Source organism: Neoarius graeffei, chromosome 20 (genome assembly GCF_027579695.1).
Source record: "Neoarius graeffei isolate fNeoGra1 chromosome 20, fNeoGra1.pri, whole genome shotgun sequence".
Taxonomy (NCBI): Eukaryota; Metazoa; Chordata; class Actinopteri; order Siluriformes; family Ariidae; genus Neoarius; species Neoarius graeffei.
The window spans coordinates 12487287-12514862 of record NC_083588.1 but is presented as its reverse complement, the minus strand read 5'-3'; the positions used below and the strand labels follow the sequence as shown (position 1 = coordinate 12514862).

Sequence of the window (27576 nt, the reverse complement as noted above, 5' to 3'; positions counted from 1 at the left end):
CAGAACCTTCTTGCTGTGAGGCGACAATGCTAACCACGACACCACCGTGCTGCCCTACTACATAAAGTAATTAACAATTATAACTCCTGTTTCTGTGATTTTAGCAACATTTATTTCAATATGTTTTAAATGATTGGGGCTAATCTATGCATTTATTTTGAAAATATTTACCAACAAATAAATTTCCTTCACTGTCTGTCCATTTTAATGAGTTCCATGAGTCAGTGAACTTTGACCTCGCTTTGACTTGCTGTACCAGAGCACTATCAACCAATCGGAAAGTGCGAATGTTTACACATCCAGGCATCAACTTACCCGTCATAGAGCTGCTATGAAAAAGTCAAATAGTAACCCAACAAAAATGGTTGAGTTTTGTCTGTCCAAATGTTATGCGAGTATGATGTGAATTGGTAAGTGACATGTCCATGTTTATTGCACTGGATGTCCAACTGTCAGAAATGCGTGTTTATATTTTAACTGCCGACTGATCGAGCTTGGATTACAGCCATCTTTAGTCAGATGGCTTGCTGATTTCCTCACAAACAGACAACAGGTGGTCTGTTATCATGGAGTCCTTTCTGACAGTGTTTCAGTAACATGTGGCCTTCTGCAGGGAACACTCCTCGGTCCACTCATCTTTATAGCTTATATAAATGGTGCGGCACGCCAAGCTTCTTCCAAGAGGTGGAAGTTTGTTGATGATTTGAATTTGTTGGAAATCAGAAACTCCTTATCACAACTTTCGAGTATCCGACAAGATTTGACAGATTTGAATACATGGTCTCAGGAAAACCACATGGTCTTTAACCTGTGTAAATGTAAGGTCCTTCATGTCCAGTTCAGCAGGTCTCTGTATCCTCCCCCCTTGCTTAAGATAAATGATATAGTTCTGGAACGAGTGGGAGTCATGAGGATCCTAGGAGTTTGCCTGCAGTCGGACCTAAAATGGAATGCGCATGTCAACTGCATCTATAACAAAGCAAGTCAGCAGTTATTTCTTCTCCGTAGACTCAAGCATTTTCACATTTCAAAGGATGATCTTGTTACTGTGTATACTTCTTACATACGACCTGTTACTGAGTATGCAGCACCTGTCTGGCACTCAGGTTTGACAACATTGTTGAACAATGAGATTGAAAAAAATCCAGCGTAGGGCGGTACGTATCATAATGGGACATGATTATACCTGCTACGCCGAAGCTTGTGCATACCTTGGTTTGCCATCTCTTCACTCCAGACGTTTGACTCTGACTTTAAAATTTGCTAAATCACTCTTAGTGTCTGAACAATATTGCCATCTTCTACCGCCTACAAGAGTGAACATTAGCTGCCGTCAAACCCGTACTGCTAGCAATCTGGACATTCTTAAGTGTTGAACTGAATGTTACAGAACTAGTGCCATACTGCACATGGTTCGTTTAATCAACACTTAACTGTTCAAATGTTCTTTCTATGTCTTAATTAGGAGTATAAATCTGAATATTGATCTTTTACGTTATTTTTAATGTTAACAATTGTATTTTGTAATGTCACAACATCAATTCAGCCCAAGGGGTGCGACTGTGGTGATATGAAGTTGTATTCTTAATCAAAACTATCACTCCCTCCATGAAATAAGCGACGCTGGTTCTTTATACAGATGGATTTATTTTTCTCTTCATTCCAATTCACCGTCAACAATCCACCGTCGAACTGTTAAGACAATATACAAAAAAAACCACGCATTCATTTAACATAAAATTGACATGCCAAAGACTAATTAACGCGACAAGCAACGTAAATAAACATACCTCGCTGGCTGCATACAACACAGGGGGAATGAGTCTTGAACAAAAAAACCCATCAAAATAAAAATAGGAAATACTAGGATCACCTTGAAAACAGAGGATAAACAACTTCTTCTTGAAACTTTCTTGGCGGATTCCCGCAATTAATTGCGTCCTGTGATCCCACCAGATCAGAATTTTTCAGAATTGGTGTGGTGCTTTTCAGCAGAAATGAGCACTGTTTGTCCTCACATGATTCTCCCTCACCAGCTGTTACTCACTCCACTGCCAGAAGTGTCTCAAATAGTCTCACATGATTCATGCAAATCCTGAGACATGTTCTGACATGTACAACCCCGATTCCAAAAAAGTTGGGACAAAGTACAAATTGTAAATAAAAACGGAATGCAATAATTTACAAATCTCAAAAACTGATATTGTATTCACAATAGAACAGAGACAACATATCAAATGTCGAATGTGAGACATTTTGAAATTTCATACCAAATATTGGCTCATTTGAAATTTCATGACAGCAACGCATCTCAAAAAAGTTGGGACAGGGGCAATAAGAGGCTGGAAAAGTTAAAGGTACAAAAAAGGAACAGCTGGAGGACCAAATTGCAACTCATTAGGTCAATTGGCAATAGGTCATTAATATGACTGGGTATAAAAAGAGCATCTTGGAGTGGCAGCGGCTCTCAGAAGTAAAGATGGGAAGAGGATCACCAATCCCCCTAATTCTGCGCCGACAAATAGTGGAGCAATATCAGAAAGGAGTTCAACAGTGTAAAATTGCAAAGAGTTTGAACATATCATCATCTACAGTGCATAATATCATCAAAAGATTCAGAGAATCTGGAAGAATCTCTGTGCGTAAGGGTCAAGGCCGGAAAACCATGCTGGGTGCCCGTGATCTTCGGGCCCTTAGACGGCACTGCATCACATACAGGCGTGCTTCTGTATTGGAAATCACAAAATGGGCTCAGGAATATTTCCAGAGAACATTATCTGTGAACACAATTCACCGTGCCATCCACCGTTGCCAGCTAAAACTCTATAGTTCAAAGAAGAAGCCATATCTAAGCATGATCCAGAAGCGCAGACGTCTTCTCTGGGCCAAGGCTCATTTAAAATGGACTGTGGCAAAGTGGAAAACTGTTCTGTGGTCAGACGAGTCAAAATTTGAAGTTCTTTATGGAAATCAGGGACGCCGTGTCATTCGGACTAAAGGGGAGAAGGACGACCCAAGTTGTTATCAGCGCTCAGTTCAGAAGCCTGCATCTCTGATGGTATGGGGTTGCATTAGTGCATGTGGCATGGGAAGCTTACACATCTGGAAAGACACCATCAATGCTGAAAGGTACTGTATATCCAGGTTCTAGAGCAACATATGTTCCCGTCCAGACGATGTCTCTTTCAGGGAAGACCTTGTATTTTCCAATATGACAATGCCAAACCACATATTGCATCAATTACAACATCATGGCTGCGTAGAAGAAGGGTCCGGGTACTGAACTGGCCAGCCTGCAGTCCAGATCTTTCACCCATAGAAAACATTTGGCGCATCATAAAACGGAAGATATGACAAAAAAGACCTAAGACAGTTGAGCAACTAGAATCCTACATTAGACAAGAATGGGTTAACATTCCTATCCCTAAACTTGAGCAACTTGTCTCCTCAGTCCCCAGACGTTTACAGACTGTTGTAAAGAGAAAAAGGGATGTCTCACAGTGGTAAACATGGCCTTGTCCCAACTTTTTTGAGATGTGTTGTTGTCATGAAATTTAAAATCATCTAGTTTTTCTCTTTAAATGATACATTTTCTCAGTTTAAACATTTGATATGTCATTGTGGCAGTGGGGGCGTGGTCAAGCGCCAGTCTGTGACCGGAGGGAGGAGTCAGGGAAGGTAAGTGGCAGAATCACTATACCTGATGTCAATTAACCTGTGTTTGTGTGTCTTCCCAGTGACCGCACCCTATATAAAGAGAGAGAGAGCAGAGGAAGAGAGCTCTCTCCTGAACCAGAAGACTTGTGTGGGTGTGTGTGCATGGAAGAGAGTGAATTTTCCATCTGAAAAGAGCAAAATAAGAGTTATTGAACTTTATTCTGGCCTGCCGTCTTTCTGTGCTCCTCCCCCTCCTATGAACTGCTACAGTGGTGCCGAAATCCGGGACCGAGCACAGGAAAAAAACAGCCCCATGGAGTCCTCCCCCTTCGCACACTGGGTCCACGCCCTCGCCACGGCCCAGCAGAGCCAGCACCAGGCGCTAGTCACCCTCCGGAAGGAGCAAGAGCACTGGTTCAAGGCCCTGGTGCTGGCGCAGCAGGAAGATCGACAGGCGTTCCGGCACCTCCTCACGTCGGCAGGGTCCACCATCTCCACTGCCGCGGGCCCTTCTTCCCTCACCCTAACTAAGATGGGCCCGCATGACGACCCTGAGGCCTTCCTCACGCTCTTCGAGCAGGCAGCAGAGGCCTCGGGCTGGCCGGTGGAACAGCGCGCGGCACGCCTCCTCCCCCTGCTAACGGGCGAGGCGCAGCTGGCTGTGCTACAGCTCCCCGCCGACCTCTGGCTGGCCTACGCGGACCTTCGTCGGGCCGTCCTCCAGCGGGTGGGGTGCACCCCCGAACAACAGCAACAGCGCTTCCGCGCTCTGTGTCTGGAGGAAGTCGGCCGGCTGTTCGCATTTGGCCAGCAGCTCCGGGATGCCTGCTGGCGGTGGTTGAGGGCCAACAACCGCGACACCAAGGGAATCATCGATCAGGTGGTGCTGGAGCAGTTCATCGCCTGCCTACCAGAGGGAACCGCAGAGTGGGTCCAGTGCCACCGCCCGGCGTCGCTGGATCAGGCCATCGAGTTGGTGGAGGACCATTTGATGGCTGTTCCAATGGCAGGACAGCGGACATCCTCTTCTTTCCTCTCCTCTCTCTCCCCCCCTCTCTCCTCCTGTGTCTCGTCCTCGCCCTGTTCCCCCACTGCGGAGGCGGGACGTCGCACCTGGTCAACACGAGGGTACCGCTTTATTTTAGTTCTGGTGGACTGTGCAACGCGATACCCGGAAGCAGTGCCTCTTCGCAATATCTCAGCATGCAGTATTGCGGAAGCGCTCTTCCGCGTCATCTCCCGAGTTGGAATCCCGAAAGAGATTCTGACTGACCAAGGCACCTCGTTTATGTCACGTACACTGAACGAACTGTATGGGTTATTAGGTATTAAGCCGATCCGCACCAGCATGTATCACCTACAAATGGACGGTTTAGTTGAACGGTTCAATCGCACCCTCAAGAATATAATTAAAAAATTTGTAAGTGAGGACGCACGTAATTGGGATAAATGGCTCGAACCCTTGTTATTTGCAGTGCGAGAGGTCCCCCAAGCCTCCACGGGGTTCTCCCCGTTCGAATTGTTATATGGGCGTAAGCCGTGCGGCATTCTAGATGTGCTGCGAGAAAATTGGGAGGAGGGACCTTCACCAAGTAAAAAATTCGCTTCTAATTTTTCAATTAACCTGTGTTTGTGTGTCTTCCCAGCAACCACGCCCTATATAAGGAGAGAGAGAGCAGAGGAAGTGAGCTCTCCCCAACCAGATGACTTATGTGTGTGTGTATGCGTGTGGCTGGGAGAGTGTGCTTGGCAACTGAAAAGTGCAAATAAAAAGAGTTTTTGGAACTCAGTTCTGGCCTGCCATGCTTCTGTGCTCCACCCACCCACTCTGATTACCACAATAACTTATTAGAATGTTTAACAATCGAAATTAATATTGAAAAAAGTAGAAATGTATTAATTAGCTGTGTATATATATATATATATATATATATATATATATAGCGCCAGAAACTAGTATAGAGGCGTTAAAGGACTGGGTAGAAAAGACATTTATAGTAGATAATAAAAAAGTTATCTTCATTTGTGGGGATACAAATATTGATCTGTTGAACCCTAATAAGCACAGTATGACTGAGGAATTTATTAATACCATGTACAGTATGAGTCTCCACCCAAAAATTACCAGACCCACCAGAATTACTGACCATAGTGCTACCTTAATAGATAATATATTTACCAATGATATAGATAACATTGGTGGCACGGTGGTGTAGTGGTTAGCGCTATTGCCTCACAGCAAGAAGGTCCTGGGTTCGAGCCCCGGGGCCGGCGAGGGCCTTTCTGTGTGGAGTTTGCATGTTCTCCCCGTGTCCGCGTGGGTTTCCTCCGGGTGCTCCGGTTTCCCCCACAGTCCAAAGACATGCAGGTAAGGTTAACTGGTGACTCTAAATTGACCGTAGGTGTGAATGTGAGTGTGAATGGTTGTCTGTGTCTATGTGTCAGCCCTGTGATGACCTGGCGACTTGTCCAGGGTGTACCCCGCCTTCCGCCCATAGTCAGCTGGGATAGGCTCCAGCTTGCCTGCGACCCTGTAGAAGGATAAAGCGGCTAGAGATGATGAGATGAGATGAGATAGATAACATTATAAGTGGAATATTAATCAATGATAGTGATCATCGACCAGTTTTTACAATTTATGACTGTAATTTATATACAATTTATATACAATTTATAATCATAAGATAAATGTGACAGACCATAAACTTAAGTATCGAAGAGTTAGGACTGAGGAAGCCATGTTTGCATTAAATAATGATTTATTAATACAAGACTGGGAATCGGTTTATATAGAGAATAGCATTGATAGAGCATATAATAACTTAAGTATATTCAAATTATTAGATGATAAAAATTGCCCATTGAAGCAATATAGTACAAAACAAAACTATAATGACCAACCTTGGATTACTAAGGGATTACAAAATGCCTGTAAGAAGAAAAACACTCTATATAGAGAATTTATTAAATTAAGAACCAAAGAGGCAGAAAATAAATATAAAAACAAGTTAACGAGTATCATAAGGAGATGTAGGAAGGATTATTATGGTAAATTAATATATAATAAAAATAATATTAAAGGAAGATGGAATATATTAAATAGTATTCTTAAAGATGGCTCTGGACAAATACATTACCCTAAATACTTTAATGACAAAGGTATCGAAAATTATAACATGGATGTAGTTGCTAATAGTTTTAATAATTTTTTTGTTAATATTGGACCAAGATTAGCGCTAAATATCTCTGATCCAGTAACAAATGATTGTATAGATAATATAAAGAGGAATTCTTGTTCTATGTTTCTTACACCAGTAGATGAGAAGAAAATTATTGATATAGTTAATAAATGTAGTAATAAAATATCCACAGATTGTAATGATATTGATATGAAACAAGTAAAAACTATTATTGGGGGGGATTTCTAAACCATTAACATACATCTGTAACTTGTCATATCAAACCGGTACATTTCCAAGCAATATGAAAATAGCAAAAGTAATTCCATTGTATAAATCTGGGGACAAACACAACTTCACAAATTACAGACCTGTTTCTTTACTTCCTCAATTCTCCAAAATTCTTGAAAAACTATTCAATAACCGATTAGATAAATTCACTGAAAAATACAAACTACTCAGTGATAGTCAATATGGATTTAGAGCAAATAGATCAACAGAGATGGCACTAATGGAATCAACTGAAGAAATCAGTAACTCTATAAATGATAAACATGTCGCTGGGATATTTATTGATCTTCAAAAAGCTTTTGATACTATTAATCATGATATATTAATAAGATGGAACAATATGGGATAAGGGGAGTTGTATTAAATTGGATAAAAAGTTATTTGAGCAACAGGACTCAATTTGTGAAGTTGGGTGACTCTGTCTCAACTCATTTGAATATTGATTGTGGTGTCCCCCAGGGGTCAGTATTGGGTCCTAAACTGTTTATTCTTTATATAAATGATATGTGCAATGTATCAAAGATATTTAAGATGGTATTATTTGCAGATGACACATATGTATTGTTCTGGAACAAATTTACATGAGTTAGAAAACATAATCTCTTCAGAATTGTGCAGGTTAAAAAGTTGGTTTGATCAAAATAAACTATCATTAAATCTGTCTAAAACAAAAATCATGCTATTTAATAATTATAAAATAAATAGGGCAATAAATGTACAGGTAGATGGTGTTGATATTGAGTTTCTAATCATAAATTTCTTGGGGTAATAATAGATGATAGAATTAATTGGAAATCACATAAAATAATACTAATGAAACTATCAAGAAGCATATCTGTGTTGAGTAAAGCTAAGCACGTCCTGGACTATAATTCACTCCGCATTCTTTACTGTTCCCTGGTTTTACCGTACTTAAATTACTGCTCAGTGGTGTGGGGAAATATGTATAAATGTTCACTTCATGCAATAACTATACTTCAAAAAAGACCTATAAGGATAATTCATAGTGCTGGTTACTGAGATCATACTAATTCACTATTCTTAAATTCAAAATGTTTAAAATTCAGGGATATTATAGAATATAAAACTGCCTTAGTAATGTACAAAGTAAGGAATTATAAAGTACCAAGGAATATCCAAATAATGTTCTCGGATAGAGAGGGGGGCTATAATTTTAGGGGGAAATTGAAATTTAAAACTCGCAGTGCTAGGACAACATGAAAAATGTTCAGTCTCTCTATTTGTGGAGTAAAGCTATGGAACAGTTTGAATGTGGAGCTCATGAAATGTACAACTATAAATCAGTTCAAAAAAAGTACAAGGAACAGATCTTTAGGAGGTATAGGGAGGAGGAATTACAATAACGTGCTATTGATAAGTGTAAATATGTGGTTATGGGTACACACAGATATATATAAAGTAAGTATTTGTGTGTGTGTATATATATATATATATATATATATATAGCATAATTATGATAATGGGTGTGTGTACATATGGATGTGTATAGTTATAGGTAGGTGTATATATGCATAGCATAAGTATTTGTGTATATATATAAAATTTGATTTGGGCGATATTATACCATGTTGGTATGTTTTTTTTGTTGTTGTTGATTTTATATATATTAGTTCATTATCGTGGAAAGTGACGTTTGATTAACGGTGGTATAGAGGGTTAGGATTTGACAAGTAATTTACTTCTTCCTAATCCTTTCCGAACATTATTATGTTATTGCCTTGTGGCTACGCCATTCTGTTTTCTGACGATGTTTTGATGATTACATTTTTTATTTTATATCTTCTTTACTGTTCGGAATAAAGCAAAATCAAAAAAAAAAAAAAAGAATAGCATCATTGTAACATTTGTTATTAACTGCAATACTTCTTTGAACATATCGGAGTTCTTAATTCACTATTTAAAACCCCACACAACTCCGGCTGCTTTGGTGTGGTATTCACCACATAATTCTTCTTCACATGGAAGCATCCTTTTAAAAAGATTTCAAGATGACCAAGTAAAACGTAAACACAAACACACTCATAAAAAGCGTTCAGCTTTATTTCAATCATTTATTATTAGTAGTATGAATCACATCCACTTCAGTGAAAAAAAGCAGAGGCTGATATTCACACAAAAATATACCCACAGTGACCGAGACAAAGGACAGTACACCGATGTCCCTCTTCCACACTCGCATCCAACACACATACACTACAGTAAATCTCTGGACTGTTCCGTTTCTGCTTTACAACCTATTATTGCTCCCTGAAGAAACAGACACGCATCCTGTCAGTAGAATGCAGAAACAGACCACGGTCCATCACAGAAGCCCAAGACACGATAAGAGAGCCCTAAAGCGAAACCTCCACCTGGTCAAAAACAAGACTGAGCCATGATACAGCACTGGGTAGAAAACTTCTTGTTAGATCAGGAGTTGTGTTACGTTTTATAAGTTGTGTGCGCGCACGTGTTGAATGGTGGCCAAGTGGAAGTCTCGGTCTCATGATTCTGGAATGTCACACCTTTCATAAAAGATGAGGGATAAGGAGCATGTTAACTGACTGAAGGCAGAAAGGAGATGCACACATGCGTTTGCGCACACAAAGAAAAAAAAAGGGAAAAAAAAAAAAAAAAAAAGGAGATTGAGATTCCTGGCACACAACCCTTAAAAACAAAGAGAGCACGCAAGTCCAGGTGAGTGAGAAAAGACAGATTCCCAACAGAAGTCTCCTGTCCCTGCAAGTGTGTGCAAGAGTGCTTAGATTTTTAGCGTCCACTGTTTCACACACGCATCGTGAGAAGTCGTGACGAGCGTGCGTTCGTCCACCCAGGCCAAGCCGCTCACGTGGTGCAACCGGTGAGAATCTGCAAAAACCCACACAAAACCATTCGTAAATAATTGTCCAATTAGTCACCATTTTCATTTCCTAAAATGTCCTGATCCAAAATGTAAATAATGCTCAATTTCGCATGAAAAGATTTCGATCCATGTCATTTGAGTGTAAAGTCGGTCTGAAACTAACGTGTTACAATTAGCGCAGGTGAGAATTTCAACTGCAATGCAGACGCATAAGGTCAGTCATAGCAAGTAGCGCATCAGCCAATCACATGGATGCAAACGGCGCGCCTTTTGGCGGATGCCGCCTTTTTCACGGCTGTCTAGGGGACTTGTGTGAATCGTGCAGATCCGATGAGGTTTTTTTTTTTTAGTGCTGTCAAGCGATTAAAATATTTAATCGCGATTAATGTCGCGACTGTCATAGTTAACTCGCGATTAATCGCAATTTAATCGCACATTTTTGTCACATGAAAAACCATTGTAATTCTCTTATCAGCATAAAAAAAGTGAATGGGCTTGCTTTGTACCAATGTTTTTTTTTTTTTTTAATTGCAGAGCATAACACTACGGAGCCGTAGAGGGGACATGGTGAATAAAAAAATAAATAAAAGCGTGGGAACGACTTATAAGGCGTGTGCACGAGATATTAATGCGCGCGCACGAGTTATAACCCGTGCGGACGCTTTGCGTTAAGGCGTGCGCTCGGGTAATTAAAAGTGAGGGGACGAGTTACTACGGCTCCGTATAAAGGCCTCTGCATGCTCTTGTGACAAGGCTTTCGCAGATAGCTTTTCGCAGACAGTTGTAATTTATTGCTGAGCGGGGGAATAGGCGTGCGCGATGTTATTCACCGGCACAACGCAAGGGGGCGCAAAGTCGCTAGGGGTAGTTGGTGGGTGTGGTTAGTGGAGTGTTTATCCTCCGGTTACTTATAATGACTAGAACTTTTTTTTTTATAATGACTAGAACTGGAATCGTATAGATGTACGTACTTCCTCAATCAACCGCTCTTCATGCTGCTCCATCTTCGCTCGTGTTTTTAAAAATGCCGGTCGTGAAAACAAACCAAACCGGGAAAGTAGTGAAGCGGAAGTGCGTGTACAGCGGATGTAGAGTGGACCAATCAGAGCCCTCTTGTCTGCGACGCTGTCTGCGAGGCTTCTGCGGTGGTCACAATTTTTGGGAGGTGCGCGCAGAGCATCTGCGAAGGTGGGGGGGCTACGCAGACACTATCTGCGAGGACTGGGTTGTCAGCATAAATTGGCCTTAACACGTCTTGTCACAGCCACTGCAAAGTCGGGCTGGAGCCGCCGATGGGAAAACAAAACCTAAGCCGAGCACCGTGGCTCTTCGTCCCGAGGCGCGGCAGCGCGAGCTGCCCGCGCTGGTTCTTTGGGGGGAGGGCAGAGGACTCTGGCTGTGCGGGGCGTGACATTACAGTCTAGCTGCTATCGTTTTTCTAAGCAAAGTCTCTGTTCTGTTCCAAGTTCCTGGCAGTTTCAAAAGCTTACGAAAAACCTACATCATGTCACAGAGCGTTAATCTCGCGATAAAAAAAATTATCGCCATTAAAATTGAGTCAAGTTAACGCGATAATAACGCGACATTTTTGACAGCACTAGTTTTTTTTTTGGGGGGGGGGGGGGGCGTTGGAGTGTCTGATTATAATTTCATCAAAGTAAATTCTGTATTAAAATTACTAAATAAGCAAATGCCGTTACAGTCCATGAAACATAGGAAGTACAAGTATGAGAAGAAAACAGTAAATCAGAAAGCTGCGCACGTAAAGCCAATTGGCTGCACGCCATTATCTGCTGCTGGCTGCACTTCACTGCACGCGCAATGATTTCCATCAGTCCAACGCAAGTTATACAAGTTACGTAATTGGCTTTACGTGCGCAGGTTTCTGATTTACTGTTTTCTTCTCATAATTATACTTCCTATGTTTCTTGGACTGTAACGGCATTTGCTTATTTAGTAATTTTAATACAGAATTTACTTTGATGAAATTATAAATCAGACACTCCAACCCCCCCCCCCCCCCCCCCCCCCCCAAAAAAAAAAAAAACCCTCATCGGATCTGCATGATTCACACAAGTCCCCCAGACAGCCGTGAAAAAGGCGGCATCCGCCAAAAGGCGTGCCGTTTGCATCCATGCAATCAGAAAACACCATCGAACACAGTATTTCCTGTTTACGTCCATGATCAGGAAGCAGGAAAAGGAAACTGAAAACCTGCAACCATGGAATGTGAATCTGAATAGGCCAAAGATGAGAAAGAGACCAGGCGACATTTTCCCCTCCTCCCTCAATACTCTAACTGTCCAGTGCCTTTCGGATTCTCAGGTTGCGGTTCTTGGCCGACAAATCAACCTCAGGAGATGCTTTTCTGCTCACCATGGCTGAAAAGAGCAACCATTTGTAATACCGCAGCCTTCCTATCAACTTGGCCCTTCTCATCAAAAAGGCATTTCTTCGGTGTTGCACGCTATTCGAGAAGGCTGGTTCTGAGCGAGATCACATTGTGACGTTTGATGTGAAGCTCTTGAACGTCGGCATTGTATGGCTGCCAAATCGTACGCATGGCTGATTTATTATTGCCGGAACGAGCAGTTGCACAAGTGTTTCGACGAAACTCACCACAGAGTAATCTCTCAGAGCTTTCCATTCCTGGTGGCTATTCAAAGTCGGTTTTGATAAAGCTTACATTTTGTTCTGAGACCTGGAAAAACGTATCTGCAAACCCATTCTTATCAAGAACTCATTAAGCAGAAAAACTGCAATTAGGATCACGCCCTCCCCCCCCCAAAAAAAAAAAAAAAATTATTAGATACATTTTATGATAACATTTAAAGCTAGACGGCCTTTCAATTTCATAAAATCAGTGAAATTTAGTCATATATTACAGAAAAAAACAGCTCACAAAAAAACCTGGCCATTCTGTGGCTGGGAAGTTATTTAATTTGAGGGGATTAAAGCATATAATGTGCATGAAATCGCTTGCTTCGCGCAGTCAAGCAAACAGAAGAAGTCCGTGTGCGCATGCGCAGGTTTACCTTGACCGTGCACTGACCGTTACATCGTTCTGTCACTAAACAAACAGCTGATCACACCGAGGTGCTCGCCGACATTTATTCGTTTGGTCCTGCGTTCCCTTTCCTTGGCATAGAACATCACGTCTTTTCTTCTCGCTTTCCGTTACTCTAGTCGGGCTTTCCAGTTTCATTCACGTCCTCCATTTTTCTCTCCTGCAATGCCTTGCGTAAACGGGGAAAGCCCACCATGTGATGCATGACATACGCTACGTTCACACTGCAAGGCTTAATGCTCAATTCCGATTTTTTTGTGAAATCCGATTTTTTTGTGAGGTCGTTCACATTAACAAATATATGCGACTTGTATGTGATCCTCAGTATGAACGAAAAGCGACCTAAAAGTGTTCCGCATGCGCATTGCAGGATACGACGACGTCACACGCAGTGAGCATGGCCAGTGTTTACGGAAGTAAAACCGCCCGGTTGCGGTATGACCCATCCAATCTAGCTTGAATAGCTGCATCCCCCCAAATGGAAATCAGCTCCCTAACCTCTGCGTCCTTCCATTGAGAAGATTCAGAACCTTCACAGCCCGAAGCGTCCCTCGCATTGATGTCATGCGCAGGGGCGTAGATACGTTTTTTGAACTGGGGGGGGAAAAAAAAAAAAACTGGGGGGGGGACAAAGCTGCCAGCAAACCAACCCCGATATGCCTGTCAAACTTGTTGTGGGTTACCATAGCAACCAAGCTCGAGCTCGCAACCTGTGCAGTCTGCGCAGCTCAACCAACCGAATATCAGTCTTTGTTTTGTTTTATGTGAGTTGTTGCAACTATGTATACACTGCTGTGCACCTCAATAAACCGAATGGTAATTAGTCTTTTGATTTTTCCGTGAGGTTTGCCTTATGCAAAGAAAGACAGCATAGACGTTTTTTCCTCCCTATAAGTGGGGGGGACCAAACGAGGTGAATTTAAATCTGGGTGGGATGAGTCCCACCCTCTATCTGCGCCCGTGGTCATGCGCCATGTTGTTGTAACTTTTTTTGAGAGACCCGCCGCCTACTTCAGCGCAGAATAGTGACGTTTGTGGCTTGTTGATGACGTGTAAGTCGGATGAATGCGACCTGGCGGTTCAGACTGAAGTCACATATGAAAAGAGCGGATAGGGATCGGAATTAGGACCACATATCCAAACGGCCTGGGTCGGATTTGAAAAAATCGGATCTGTGTCGTTCATATTGTCAATAAAAGATCGGATACAGGTCACATATGGGCGAAAAGATCGGATTTGAGTCACTTCAGCCTGCAGTGTGAACGTAGCCATAGTATCTTGAATTGGGTCATGGTGAAGCAGGAAAAAAAAAAAAAAAAAAGAATTTAGGGCCACGTGGCCTTAAATTCACTAATTGTTCTATTTAAAAAAAAAAGTTGGAAGTCTGCGATTCGAATTCAGTAGCTTTCAGTCCACTAAAACAAAAATAACTGGGTGTCAGGGAAAATTCTTTTTAGGACCGAAACTTGAAAAATCTGAAAGAAGTACGCATATCTTTAACCAATTTTACAATAATAAAATAAACTAAGGCAGGAAAGCCGCAACAGCTGAAGCCACTTATAGCAGACCCATACGTAAAACTAACATCACGTGACTACAACTAGCTTAATAACAAAATATAAATATTTAAAAACAAGTTAAAGGCCTAAGGTGGCGACGGGTAGAATTTCACTTGACACATTGTTCTCCGTGCTCATAGATCGTCAGGGATGGAAGTAGACTGCAAAGATGAGGTGTAATACCGTAGGAGGAGGATGGAGTTAGTTCGAGTTGACGAGTTTGTGCTCGCGTGGTCCAAATTCTCGCTGTTCTCATCAGGAAATGCTTTTGACATATGGAGGTGCTGCAGAATGGTTTTGTACACGATTCCAGCTGGACTGTTGTGATTTCTTGTCGCTCGAGTGGGACTAATGGCAGACGGCAGGACTTGGGAACAATTTTGGCCAACCCAGTGACGATCTTAAAGAATAGCACCTTGTCAAGACACTTGTGCCAGTAACACCAGGGAAGTCAATTTATTCTTCTTAATCTTTCCTGGTAACTAATATCACAGATATATGGCAGCCCGAGAATATATTTTGTAGCCCGTATTTGTACTAGGTTCAGTCCGTCTAAAGAGTTCGACAGGTTAAGTAGCCCGGACCTGTGTTGTGTACCCCAATGGAACGTCTTGTACAACCCCGATTCCAAAAAAGTTGGGACAAAGAACAAATTGTAAATAAAAACGGAATGCAATAATTTACAAATCTCAAAAACTGATATTGTATTCACAATAGAACAGAGACAACATATCAAATGTCAAAAGTGAGACATTTTGAAATTTCATGCCAATGATTTGCTCATTTGAAATTTCATGACAGCAACACATCTCAAAAAAGTTGGGACAGGGGCAATAAGAGGCTGGAAAAGTTAAAGGTACAAAAAAGGAACAGCTGGAGGACCAAATTGCATCTTGGAGTGGCAGCGGCTCTCAGAAATAAAGATGGGAAGAGGATCACCAATCCCCCTAATTCTGCGCTGACAAATAGTGGAGCAATATCAGAAAGGCGTTCGACAGTGTAAAATTGCAAAGAGTTTGAACACATCATCTACAGTGCATATCATCAAAAGATTCAGAGAATCTGGAAAAATCTCTGTGCGTAAGGGTCAAGGCCGGAAAACCATACTGGGTGCCTGTGATCTTTGGGCCCTTAGACGGCACTGCATCACATACAGGCGTGCTTTTGTATTGGAAATCACAAAATGGGCTCAGGAATATTTCCAAAGAACATTATCTGTGAACACAATTCACCGTGCCGTCCGCCGTTGCCAGCTAAAACTCTATAGTTCAAAGAAGAAGCCGTATCTAAACATGATCCAGAAGCGCAGACGTCTTCTCTGGGCCAAGGCTCATTTAAAATGGACTGTGGCAAAGTGGAAAACTGTTCTGTGGTCAGACAAATCAAAATGTGAAGTTCTTTATGGAAATCAGGGACGCCGTGTCATTCGGACTAAAGAGGAGAAGGACGACCCAAGTTGTTATCGGCGCTCAGTTCGGAAGCCTGCATCTCTGATGGTCTGAGGTTGCATTAGTGCGTGTGGCATGGGCAGCTTACACATCTGGAAAGACACCATCAATGCTGAAAGGTATATCCAGGTTCTAGAGCAACATATGCTCCCATCCAGACGACGTCTCTTTCAGGGAAGACCTTGCATTTTCCAACATGACAATGCCAAACCACATACTGCATCAATTACAGCATCATGGCTGCATAGAAGAAGGGTCCGGGTACTGAACTGGCCAGCCTGCAGTCCAGATCTTTCACACATAGAAAACATTTGGCGCATCATAAAACAGAAGATACGACAAAAAAAAGACCCAAGACAGTTGAGCAACTAGAATCCTACATTAGACAAGAATGGGTTAACATTCCTATCCCTAAACTTGAGCAACTTGTCTCCTCAGTCCCCAGGCGTTTACAGACTGTTGTAAAGAGAAAAGGGGATGTCTCACAGTGGGAAACATGGCCTTGTCCCAACTTTTTTGAGATTTGTCGTCATGAAATTTAAAAATCACCTAATTTTTCTCTTTAAATGATGCATTTTCTCAGTTTAAACACTTGATATGTCATCTATGTTCTATTCTGAATAAAATATGGAATTTTGAAACTTCCACATCATTGCATTCCGTTTTTATTTACAATTTGTACTCTGTCCCAACTTTTTTGGAACCGGGGTTGTACAAATCAATGATTAAACACAGTACCTTCTGAAGGACAAAAATCATGCATAGTCCAGAAAATACAAAGTTTGTATACCAGGAATTTTGATCCTCTTTTCAGGATCAGAGATGGTCCAGACGAACACAAGCATGTCCATTCCTCCGGAGGCAAAGTGCTCATTATCAGGACTCCAGGCCAGACATACCACTTTAGCGTGATGTCCGTAGTACTCGTGCTTCACCTGCATGCACAAAAACACGCGTACGGCTGCGATAACGCTACAGTACATTGACGGTCTTGATCATGACTGTGACACGACAAAACGTATGATAACGCTGCATTTATTTACCGTGTAATCATCGGCAACGGTGTATATAATGATGACTTTCTTCTCGTTTGAGACAGCGAGGAATGCCCCATCTCTGGAATATTGCACATCAGTCACAGGGCCTTTGGTGTTCAGAACCTTCCCATCGTCCTTCAAGGTGTTCCCCTGGACTGAGTAGAGATGCACCATTCCATCCTACACACACACACACACACACACACACACACAAAGAATCCTTGCCCAGTTTTCTTTACATCTTCTTTAATCCTTAGGCCATTATTAAAAAATGTTCCGTTTCCGGTCCACCGGCCGGGTGAGTGCCGTTTGTGCGGTTGAAATTTTTTTTTTTTAACGCCGGTTTTTCAACATTTTTTTCGGGTTCGTAAATCTAAAATCAAACTTGACATTTACGCATTCCCAGGGCTTTCCACTAAGGCTCATACTAGCCAGCCATGACAAATAAGTAGCCAGCCGGGGGGGAGGGGAGTAAACACAAAAACTCCTGTGCACGCAGTTCCCAGGATTAAATGTATTTTCCACAGACCATTTATTTATTCACTTTACTCAAATACAAAATAAAATGGCAGTAAATCTTCTTTCTTTTCTTGCGTATTGCATCATGAGGCGTTCCTGGCTTGTAAATCTCTGATTTTCGGTGCATGACACATTCACGCAGCTGAGCATGCTATGAATTAACAACGACAACGGTCTGCAGTGGTGGCTACACAATTACACACTCAGCGAACATTTCTCCATTTGTGTATGAAAATACACTCCAACCACTCAATTTGGTGTCTTTTGATGCCAGCACGTAATTGAACGAGAGAAGACTGGTTTACCAGAGACAAAATAAGCGTCATCTCTGCTTCTGTCCCCTCCGACACACTACTGCCTCCGCTGAGTGCGCGCGCACTCTGAACTGAGTCAGCTCTGCGCATGCGCCGTGCGGCACAAAAAAAAATGGCAGCCACCATGAAGGAAGGAGATCCGGATTTTTCAAACATTTGCTTAAGTGTGAAATCGCAAAATGGTATTCTAGCGAACAACAAAATAGTAAAGATTCAGAAAAACAAATCATTCAGTGATCATTTTAATAGTGTAATTTCATCCGAACTAGGCCTAACGCTCGATTTAGAACTACAAAAAGTCCGTGTGTCGGACATTTTAAGTACCTTTGTAAAAGTTTTGCACATGTTGCAGTCAGCATTTAAAATGCTAACTTAAAGTTTTTGTACAAGTTTCAGTTGATTAAACCGTCATTTTATTAAATGTGTCTGCTTTTGTAATAAAAAAAAAAAGTACTGAAAGAAAAAGCAAACAGCATTGCGATTTCTTATCCAGCCATATATTTAAAAAAAAAAAAACTCTCCCTCCCGACAATTTTTTTGCTCACCCGGTGGACAGGAAACATATACATATATATATATATATATATATATATATATATATATATATATATATATTTTTTTTTTTTTTAAGGATGGCCTTATACAAGCTGTTCTTGATATGTATTATAAACTTCAAACACTCAGTTGTTCCTTACAGCTCCGCCCACTGCCACGGTGCCACCCCCAGGGTGAATTGCGCCCACTTCTGGCTCATAGCCCAGATTATCCAGAGTGAAAACTTTCCGCTTATCCTTCAACAGCACCAGCTACAGAAAAGAAGCATGCAAACCAGATTATTAAAAAAACAACAACCACCACCCACCAGGAAAGCAGCACTAGACAGGGTGGGGATGGTGACGAGGCTCAGTATTCCACACTATGTCGAAAGCTCATTTATTTGTAACTTATCTTTCCGAAACAAATGAACATGCAAAGAAAGGGGCGTGTACGTATTACCTGTTCAAAGCACGCAGCTACAGCCAAGCCTCCTGATCCGACAGATATGGTCTTTGGCTGAGTGTCCATCTTCGTCACGTCAGAAGCGCTAAAACACACACACACACAAAATGCACTTTTACATACACCGTTTCTGACAGTGCCTTGAGTGTGTGCATGTCTGTGGTCCATCATGCGTGACCTTTTTCAAAACCCATTTCCACTTCCTTTCTCAAAACTCAGTTTGCTTAATGAATTCGATAGGACTCGAGTGTTTACGTTGCTCCTGTCCTGCATTTGAATATGTATGCAAAGAGGAGTTCCTCTGCTTTTCAGTACTTTTTTTTTTTTGCAACAATCACACTGTTGGTTTGTTGGCTCCGATCTCCATGATATGACCCAAAGTATGTGGACACAACCGTCACACCAATATAGGGGTGTTCAGACGGCAACTTCTACTCCGGTGTAGCACCGGGGCTGCCCCGGTAGAGCGTTCACACGGTACAGAGTTATACCGGTGTAGCCCCTGAAAGCTGCTTAAACCGGTGCAAATCTAACCCTGCTCGGGAGGTGGTTTAAGAAATTTACTCCAGAGTAAATGCTAGTTTGCAGGGCAGCACCAATATAAAATGGGACGTCTGAACGCTACAGGGGTAGACTTGCTACGTGTGAGGAGAGTTGATTACATATACGGGCATTGCATTATCTGCATCCTGGTATTTTGCGCTTCCAAAATGGCGAATATCAACAACAGAACTGTGTGTCTTCCAGTGTTGCCAGATTGGGCAGTTTTAAATGCATTTTGGCGGATTTGAACATATTTTGGGCTGGAAAACGTCAGCAGTATCTGGCAACACTGGTGCCTTCATCCACGTTGTTTTCCCGGCACTTGGTGATGCCATGACAACCGGGAAAAGGAAGTACATTTTCACGCATGCGCATATTTCATTTCCGCATTATTACTATCGTATAGCACGGTCGCAAAAACTGCCGTGTGAACGCAAGTGGGGCTGCACCGGTGCTAACACGCTTCTCTCTAGTAAGCAGGTTTGTGACGTGTGAACGCTCCACAAAATTTACACCCGTGTAAGATATATCGCAACAAAATACATCGGTGCAGCATCGATGCAAATATATGTGCCGTGTGAACACCCCTTACGTTGCTCATTTCCCTTCACTGGAATTCACAGACCTGAACGGGTCCTGACTCGTGCCCTAATTTTAAGGACTTGAGCACTGATGGCTCGAACTCGTGCATTAATTGCATTCGGACTTGTAAATTGGAGACGAGGAATCTGATTTTCTCTTTTTTTTTTTCTAACGTGCCATAATTTGGCAGAAGATATTCATATTCACATTAACTTTGAGACTAATTTTGTGCAAGAGAATGCACACTGACCTGTTCATACGTCATGTTCAGGAACAAACTAACAATGGCGCTAAAATGCCTGGAGAAAACGCCCCCAAGATTGTCCGCTTTGCTTATACAGACTTCTTGTGCGCCGCGACTGTACGTGTTCTATCTGCAGAACAACTATCGAGGAGACGACGACCTCGAACTTCAATCGTCGTTTGGCAAGACTCCACCCAGAGAAGCAAGAGACACACAATGTTCGTTGCTCTGTCGATGGCGGGGCTTGCTTGCTGTGCGATGAACTAGCTAGTGTTAACCCTCTCTCATGTTTGCCCTGTTGATAGTGGGCGGGGCTTGCTGAACGACCAACAAGCTTTTTATATGGAGCCTTTTCACTAGAACGGGACAGTCGAGCAGTAACGTTAGTCCGACACAGTAGCAGAGACGGTTTCACATAAAGGCAGCAACAACCACCGTCAAATAGTGCGGTTCGAGTCTTGTTCTCGGACTCGAACGCTGGGGACTCGAGGTTTAGTGACTCTACAACACTGCTCGGAAGACGCAGTTTGCCAAGTTTCGAACGGGAGAACTCAAGCGAGCTGCGTCTCAACCCGACTAAACGGCTTTCGGATGAACATGCTCCAAACTCTTGTGGAAAGCCTTCCCAGAAGAGTGTGGAGGTTGTTATCAGAGCAAAGGGAAGATCAAAAAGTACATCTGGTTCCGATTGTCACCAGGTGTCCACAAACTTTTGGCCACATCGTATGACTTTCCGACGGCGAGTGAACGATTTTCGAAACAAAGCCTCCCGCTCATCGTTTGTGCATTTTACCTGTACTCCTTCTTCTTCAGGTCGGTGAAGCGGACTGTATCATCCATGCTGCAGCTCACCAGTTGGTCCGAGTCATCTACGGTAAGCCGAGTCACGGAGTTCGTGTGACCTTTTCCTGATAGCGCATCGTTCTCGCCGCTGTCACTATCCCAGTAATGTTCACACAGGCACGTTAAGGAGAACAATGACTCCAAACACGGTGCAGTTATCATCACAGACTTTTGAGACATCATTATCTACACCACAATAGCAGAGTCAGGAGTCAAAACACATGCACATAGAAGAAAGGAATAATACTTGGGGACATGCCGTTAAAGGATATTGATATGTCCGTCATGGCTGCCAGAGTAGAGGATGTTCCGGCCGTCGTCTTTATGTACAGTCACACACTGAATGGACTTACTATGACCCTAAGTGAGTAATAAACAAACGTCCGATTAGCTGTGCTCCAATTCGAGTCCGAACATAACTCAAAATTGGGTTATTAGCGCTCTCTGAACCTTGATGACGCGAACGGGTCGGTCTGGGTTGTTCTTATCCAGGTAGTTGATGTAGCCGGACAGTGAAATGCTCAGGAGGTGATTTTTCTGCCACAGGCAACCCAGCTGCTGATCGAAAACATCAGTGCCCAGTTTAAAGGTCGTCACGGCAGTGCTGCTCGCCATATCCCATAATTTGACGGTCTTATCGCCGGATGCAGAGATAAGCTGAGTGCTGTCTGGACTCCAGCTCACCTACAGAGTCGAATCATCAGTACAAACGCTCAGGTCTGGCAGGTGTGGCCTTTATTTCATCACAAAACATCATATTTAGGGACAGATCGAAGCAAAGGGAGCTTGAAGAGAAGTTTTCGGGTCGGAGTCTTCGTCTCGTGGGGCTGTCTCAAGTCAAAGTTGCATCGATTTTTTCTTTTTTTTGTGTATTGCGACGCACATTTAAAAAAACACCGCAAGAGACATTTTAAAAATTCAAACTGAAGGCAAATACGAAAGATGATACAGTAGGAATGAAAGGAATTTGCAAGACTTGAAAATAAAACATCGAACAGGAAAGCTAGTGTATTTGGTTACAGTTGTGTCTTCCAACCTCATTATTCGGTAAAATTGCACTTGATTTCAAGTTCCTGCTCTGACAGTTACTCCTGGACAGAAGCCATGAGATTAAATCCTACCTATGAGATGGCAAAGGGTGCATAAGATTTTTTTTAATCAAGCTTGAAACTCTGCTTCGAGTTGTCTGATGACCCCCCCCCACCAAAAAAAAAAAAATAAAAAAAATAAAAAAACCCTACCCCTCTCCCCGCAAACACCTTTCGTTCAAACCCAGAAAAGTCTGTAGTAACATTGAAGCCTGCGATACAGATGTGTATGGAATCAATTTTGTGCCAAAATGTTCATACAATACTTTTGAAATATCAAACAAAAACGACAACTCAAAATACAATAAAAGAAGTGAATTTTTTTTAGACTGGCAAACAAATTATTCGTGTAATCGTGCAAAATATCAGTCTGTTACTCTTCAGAAACCTTTTATTTTTGTTCCGCGTCTTTCTCAGTTTTGTTTGACGTAATTTATTTTGGTTGTGATTCCAGCTTTCTCGTTTGCGCTCCCTGACTTTTTGCTTGCAGTTTTGGCACAAACTTCACGTGTGGGTGGGCTGTCCAGGAATGCATTCCCATTGGGTAACTTGTGTTTGACTGACAGCTACGCTCAGCGATTCCCCCGGAGGCTGTTGCAGCCATTCCCTACTCGGATTCTGGCGGACTGTTTGACGAGTGACCGATCCATCGACGGTAAACAAGGATGGAGTGGACTTCAGTGGCGACTATGATATTGAATTAATTCAACAAAGCGTAAATTCAATATCATAGTCGCCACTGAAGTCCACTCCATCCTTGTTTACCGTCGATGGATCGGTCACTCGTCAAACAGTCCGCCAGAATCCGAGTAGGGAATGACTGAGCGTAGCTGTCAGTCAAACACAAGTTACCCAATGGGAATGCATTCCTGGACAGCCCACCCACACGTGAAGTTTGTGCCAAAACTGCAAGCAAAAAGTCAGGGAGCGCAAACAAGAAAGCTGGAATCACAACCAAAATAAATTACGTCAAACAAAACTGAGAAAGACGCGGAACAAAAATAAAAGGTTTCTGAAGAGTAACAGACTGATATTTTGCACGATTACACGAATAATTTGTTTGCCAGTCTAAAAAAAATTCACTTCTTTTTTTGTATTTTGAGTTGTCGTTTTTGTTTGATATTTCAAAAGTATTGTATGAACATTTTGGCACAGAATTGATTCCATTAGATGTGCACCATTAAATTTATTATTTCTATTTAAAATCATCAATCAGGGCTCCAATTTTGGCTCAAAGTGACGCATGCTGTTTCATGTAGAAAATGGCTCTGAATAAAATGTTCATTTAGTTAAATTTATTCCTTTTCATTACATGCACGACACAAAGTCAGTGACGGTTTGTCTGTTGGGAATCGTTAAGCACATGCATGTGCTTCTGTGACCGTTTTATGATGTTAACATCAACATGTCACGCCTTTAAGCAGGCTTGTCGTACTCAAGTCCGGGACTCGGACTCGAGTCCGACTCATGCCCTAATTTGAAGAATTCGTGACTCTGACTCGGACCTTAACTGCATTCGGACTCGTAAATTGGAGACGAGGACTCGGATTTTTTCTTTATTTTTTTCTAACATCATAATTTGGCAGGAGATATTTATATCTACATTAATTTTTGTACGGATTTCGTGCAAGAGTGTCATGCCTGTCCACCTTTGCAAGTGCATCAGATAGACTCTTGGGCGCACTGTAAACGACTCGCACAATCAACGTACTGATAAAAACTGTGCAAACGCACTTACTTTGCGAAGTATTGAGTTGCGTTGCTGACACATGACTGAGCCTTATTTCCTGGTTTGATTTCCTGTTTCTCGTCTTTGATTCTGGAGTCTTGTTCTCGGACTCGACTCAATTTTTTTAATGACTTGGACTTGAGGGTGGCACGGTGGTGTAGTGGTTAGCGCTGTCGCCTCACAGCAAGAAGGTCCTGGGTTCGAGCCCCGGGGCCGGCGAGGGCCTTTCTGTGTGGAGTTTGCATGTTCTCCCAGTGTCCGCGTGGGTTTCCTCCGGGTGCTCCGGTTTCCCCCACAGTCCAAAGACATGCAGGTTAGGTTAACTGGTGACTCTAAATTGACCGTAGGTGTGAATGTGAGTGTGAATGGTTGTCTGTGTCTATGTGTCAGCCCTGTGATGACCTGGCGACTTGTCCAGGGTGTACCCCGCCTTTTGCCCATAGTCAGCTGGGATAGGCTCCAGCTTGCCTGCGACCCTGTAGAAGGATAAAGCAGCTAGAGATAATGAGATGAGATGAGCTGAGACTTGGACTTGAACAGCGAGGACTCGAGGTTTCGCGACTCGGCTACAACACTGCCTTTAAGTCTCTCATTACTGGCACAATTTGATCATCTGCTGCTCGAGGCCATGTGTCGGGACCATAAACCCTCAGGCTCGAGTTTCAACTGGTCGTCTGAGCCACCATGCTGCTGTACGTCAGTGAAATCTCAAGTGCAGCTCAAAAACACACGAACACAACTACATTGTCCGATATACATACAGCGTAAACCCCGCCCTCATGAGCTTTCTCTCCTCCGAGCGATCCCAGTTTTTCTGTCGTCTTTCCATCGTAAATGAAGATCTGGAATATATGAGAGAGAGAGAGAGAGAGAGAGAGAGAGAGAGAGAGAGAGAGAGAGAAACAGCAGTGAAACACAAAACACAGGTGGAGGCTGGAGGAAAGTCTGGCACAAGGTCTTCCACACCTACAGAGATCAATTGACTTTATACAGACTGGTTTTTAATGCAATGAAACCGTAAATCAAGAAGTGACCCACTGAGACATTTGAAGTCATTGGGGCTCTTGCGAACATGTCCACAAGAAATTCATGAAAATCTTATCAGTTTGGGGGAGGATTCAAATCCTTTGTGTAAACGGACTTAACGAGATTCCATAACGTGAACTTATTACTGACAGGCTACAAAATTAAAAACATAACCGGCATCTTCTTGGAACGTTCATACTCCACATTTTACAGAAATTGCACTTCTCCTCGCATTCTGCAGTCATTTTCAATTCACGTCTTGGAGTTTCCTTGACTTGCACCAAGTACAAATATGCTGTAATGTAAACCTGCTTTACATTTTGTGTGTGACCGGCGTTCATCAACACGCAAAGAAAAATCAGCTTTACTAAATCTGCTGGATGTTGTTAGTTCGGTATAAGGGACATTCCACCAAATGGGTGCCATTTACTTGTTGTACCACTCCTAAATTCAACTGATTTGTTATATCTTTTCAACACTGATTATAATAACACACATATTTAACTATTCAAAATGTGTATTGGTCAACCTCAGGCTATGTTCTTTCTTTATTTTTTCTTTTTTACAAGGTTTGGAAGTCAAAGATGGCTGCATACTCTTTATATGAGTAACAGGACTGAGTTTTTAGCCTAGGATTAGCTAATACATGGAATTAAGCCACATGGTGTCATCGCTAATAGCATGACCACACTTGGCACATTCTAGTGATTTCCCAAAAATCTGTATTTTTAAAATAAACAAATATCATCTAAGAAATAATTTAAGTAACAGGACAGTATGTTGACATTGACCTTATCAGTCAAAGTTAAAAAATTATCAAATATACAGAAAAGTAAATGAAAGAACTAACTTTTGGTCTTCCCATGGCCTTCAGAAGACACAACTGATGTAACTTCCTGTTGAGCATGTGATTTATAGAATGCTCCAAATTTGTCAGATGGGTTAATAGGGTAACAGGACTGAGTGAAAACCCAGGGACCCGACTAAAACGTGCATTTTAACTAAGATATTGTGGATTTCTTATGAAAAAAATATATTTAAACCATGGAGAGGATATAGAGTCACACAACAGTGCAAAAGAAATACTGTTTCTGAAGGATTTTAATCATATTTCATAGTTAAGTATAGAGTGCGGGGACAGGTAACGCATGCTATTTTTCAGCGTTTTAGGTAGTTTTTATTAATCCTTACAATTATATATCTTAAATTTGAAATCAGATCAATGTGCAGGACATTCTGCGTAATAAGGAAATGTATTTTAAAGTACATTATGTGCATTTATACATATAATTTTCTAGGGACGGAAATGGCACCGATTCGGTGGAATAGCTCATAACCTGTACACGTTTACACGCGGCCTTTGCTAAGAGATTTATAAAAACGTTGCTTGTTCCACAATCTGGCGAAACGACATTTAACCTCAAGGTGCGACACTGACATTTCTTTTGACTTTACCTGTCCGTCGGCTCCTGCTGAAACATACCGGCTTCCGTCTGGCGAAAAACGAACACAATTCACAAAGCGACTGTGATCCTGCAGAGAGAGAAAGAACAAAACCGTCAACACAAAATACACAGAGCTTTTTTTCAGCGAGCAAAGGTAATCACGTTTCCTGTGTCGGATAATCTAACAGGCAATACTCAAATAACCTAGACAGCTTCCCCCCCCCATCAGAGTTCCTTCATCAACATTAATTTCTCAGGTTAAGACACAAAACCAAGAGAACGCAACCAAAGTGATGTTCAGGATCCAGCTGTGTGGGATGAGAATCGATTAAAAAGGTTGGGGGGGGGGAGCTTGCCACCATATTTCCTGTCTCCATCACTGCGTTCACCTTTAAACCATCATTCAAATGTGTTTTGCGCTGCTGTGTTTGCATTGCAACCTCGATGATTTGTTTGTTAAATACACATGCAAAATCGTGGACTTAAAGACTGAAATGATGATCCACTACGCACTCTCCAAAGTCACCCGGAAGAAAACAGGTTTCCTTTCGAGTCTGCAAGATTTCTTCCTCATGCCATGTCTGGAAGTTTTTCCATTGCCGCTGTTGGAGTCTAAACCTGCTAAATTTCTGGATTTCTGTAAAGCGTCTTTGTGACCACGTACATTGAGCTATATTTAAATAAATACCCCCCCCCCCCCCCACACACACACACAAAATTCTACTCCCTCATGGGCTGATTTGGGGGTCAAAGTGTGTGGTTCCCCCCCCCAATTTCCCCAAAGAAAACTGATAATCATCAAATGCTTTTTGGCTACTTATTAGCTCAGTTCACATCACAAAATCAGGTCAAGCCACAGAGTCTATCATCGTCAGATATCAGAGGTTTGCATTTATCAGGTGTTGTCGTCGAGTCACTAAACCTCGAGTCCAAACCCAGTCTCGAGTCCCCAGCGTTCAAGTCCGAGTCAAGTCCGAGTCATGAAAGAAAATTGAGTCGAGTCCGAGAACAAGACTCCGATCGCACCATTTGACGGTGGCCGTTTTAGCGCCATTAACATTAGTTTGTTCCTGAACATGATGTATGAACAGGTGAACGTGCTTCTCTTTGTCAGGGAGTGTCAAGTATTCTGCCGGAGATGGT

The 27576-nt window shown here is 42.3% G+C and overlaps 2 protein-coding genes across 5 annotated transcripts in view; both read right to left on the bottom strand.

Annotated features, from left to right (window-relative positions):
- Positions 1-2106, bottom strand: part of slc2a9l2 (solute carrier family 2 member 9, like 2) — a 216148-nt gene extending 214042 nt beyond the window's left edge. For 2 of the 4 annotated variants that reach the window (XM_060901253.1, XM_060901256.1), the window contains exon 1: positions 1874-2105. The gene's annotated coding sequence lies outside the window, so the exon portion shown is untranslated. Of the gene's footprint in view, positions 1-1790 lie in introns of all 4 variants that reach the window. The other 2 variants (XM_060901254.1, XM_060901255.1) reach the window with 2 other exon arrangements.
- Positions 2107-9170: 7064 nt separating this feature from the next.
- Positions 9171-27576, bottom strand: part of wdr1 (WD repeat domain 1) — a 47996-nt gene continuing 29590 nt past the window's right edge. The window contains exons 6-15 of the mRNA XM_060901252.1: positions 26444-26521; positions 24724-24804; positions 21596-21829; positions 21413-21505; positions 21096-21247; positions 18931-19018; positions 18630-18740; positions 17108-17281; positions 16855-16999; positions 9171-9995 (exon numbers count right to left, since the gene is read on the bottom strand). Of these exons, the coding sequence (XP_060757235.1) occupies positions 9889-9995; positions 16855-16999; positions 17108-17281; positions 18630-18740; positions 18931-19018; positions 21096-21247; positions 21413-21505; positions 21596-21829; positions 24724-24804; positions 26444-26521 (1263 nt within the window). The 3' untranslated portion in view covers positions 9171-9888. The remainder of the gene's footprint in view (positions 9996-16854; positions 17000-17107; positions 17282-18629; positions 18741-18930; positions 19019-21095; positions 21248-21412; positions 21506-21595; positions 21830-24723; positions 24805-26443; positions 26522-27576) is intronic.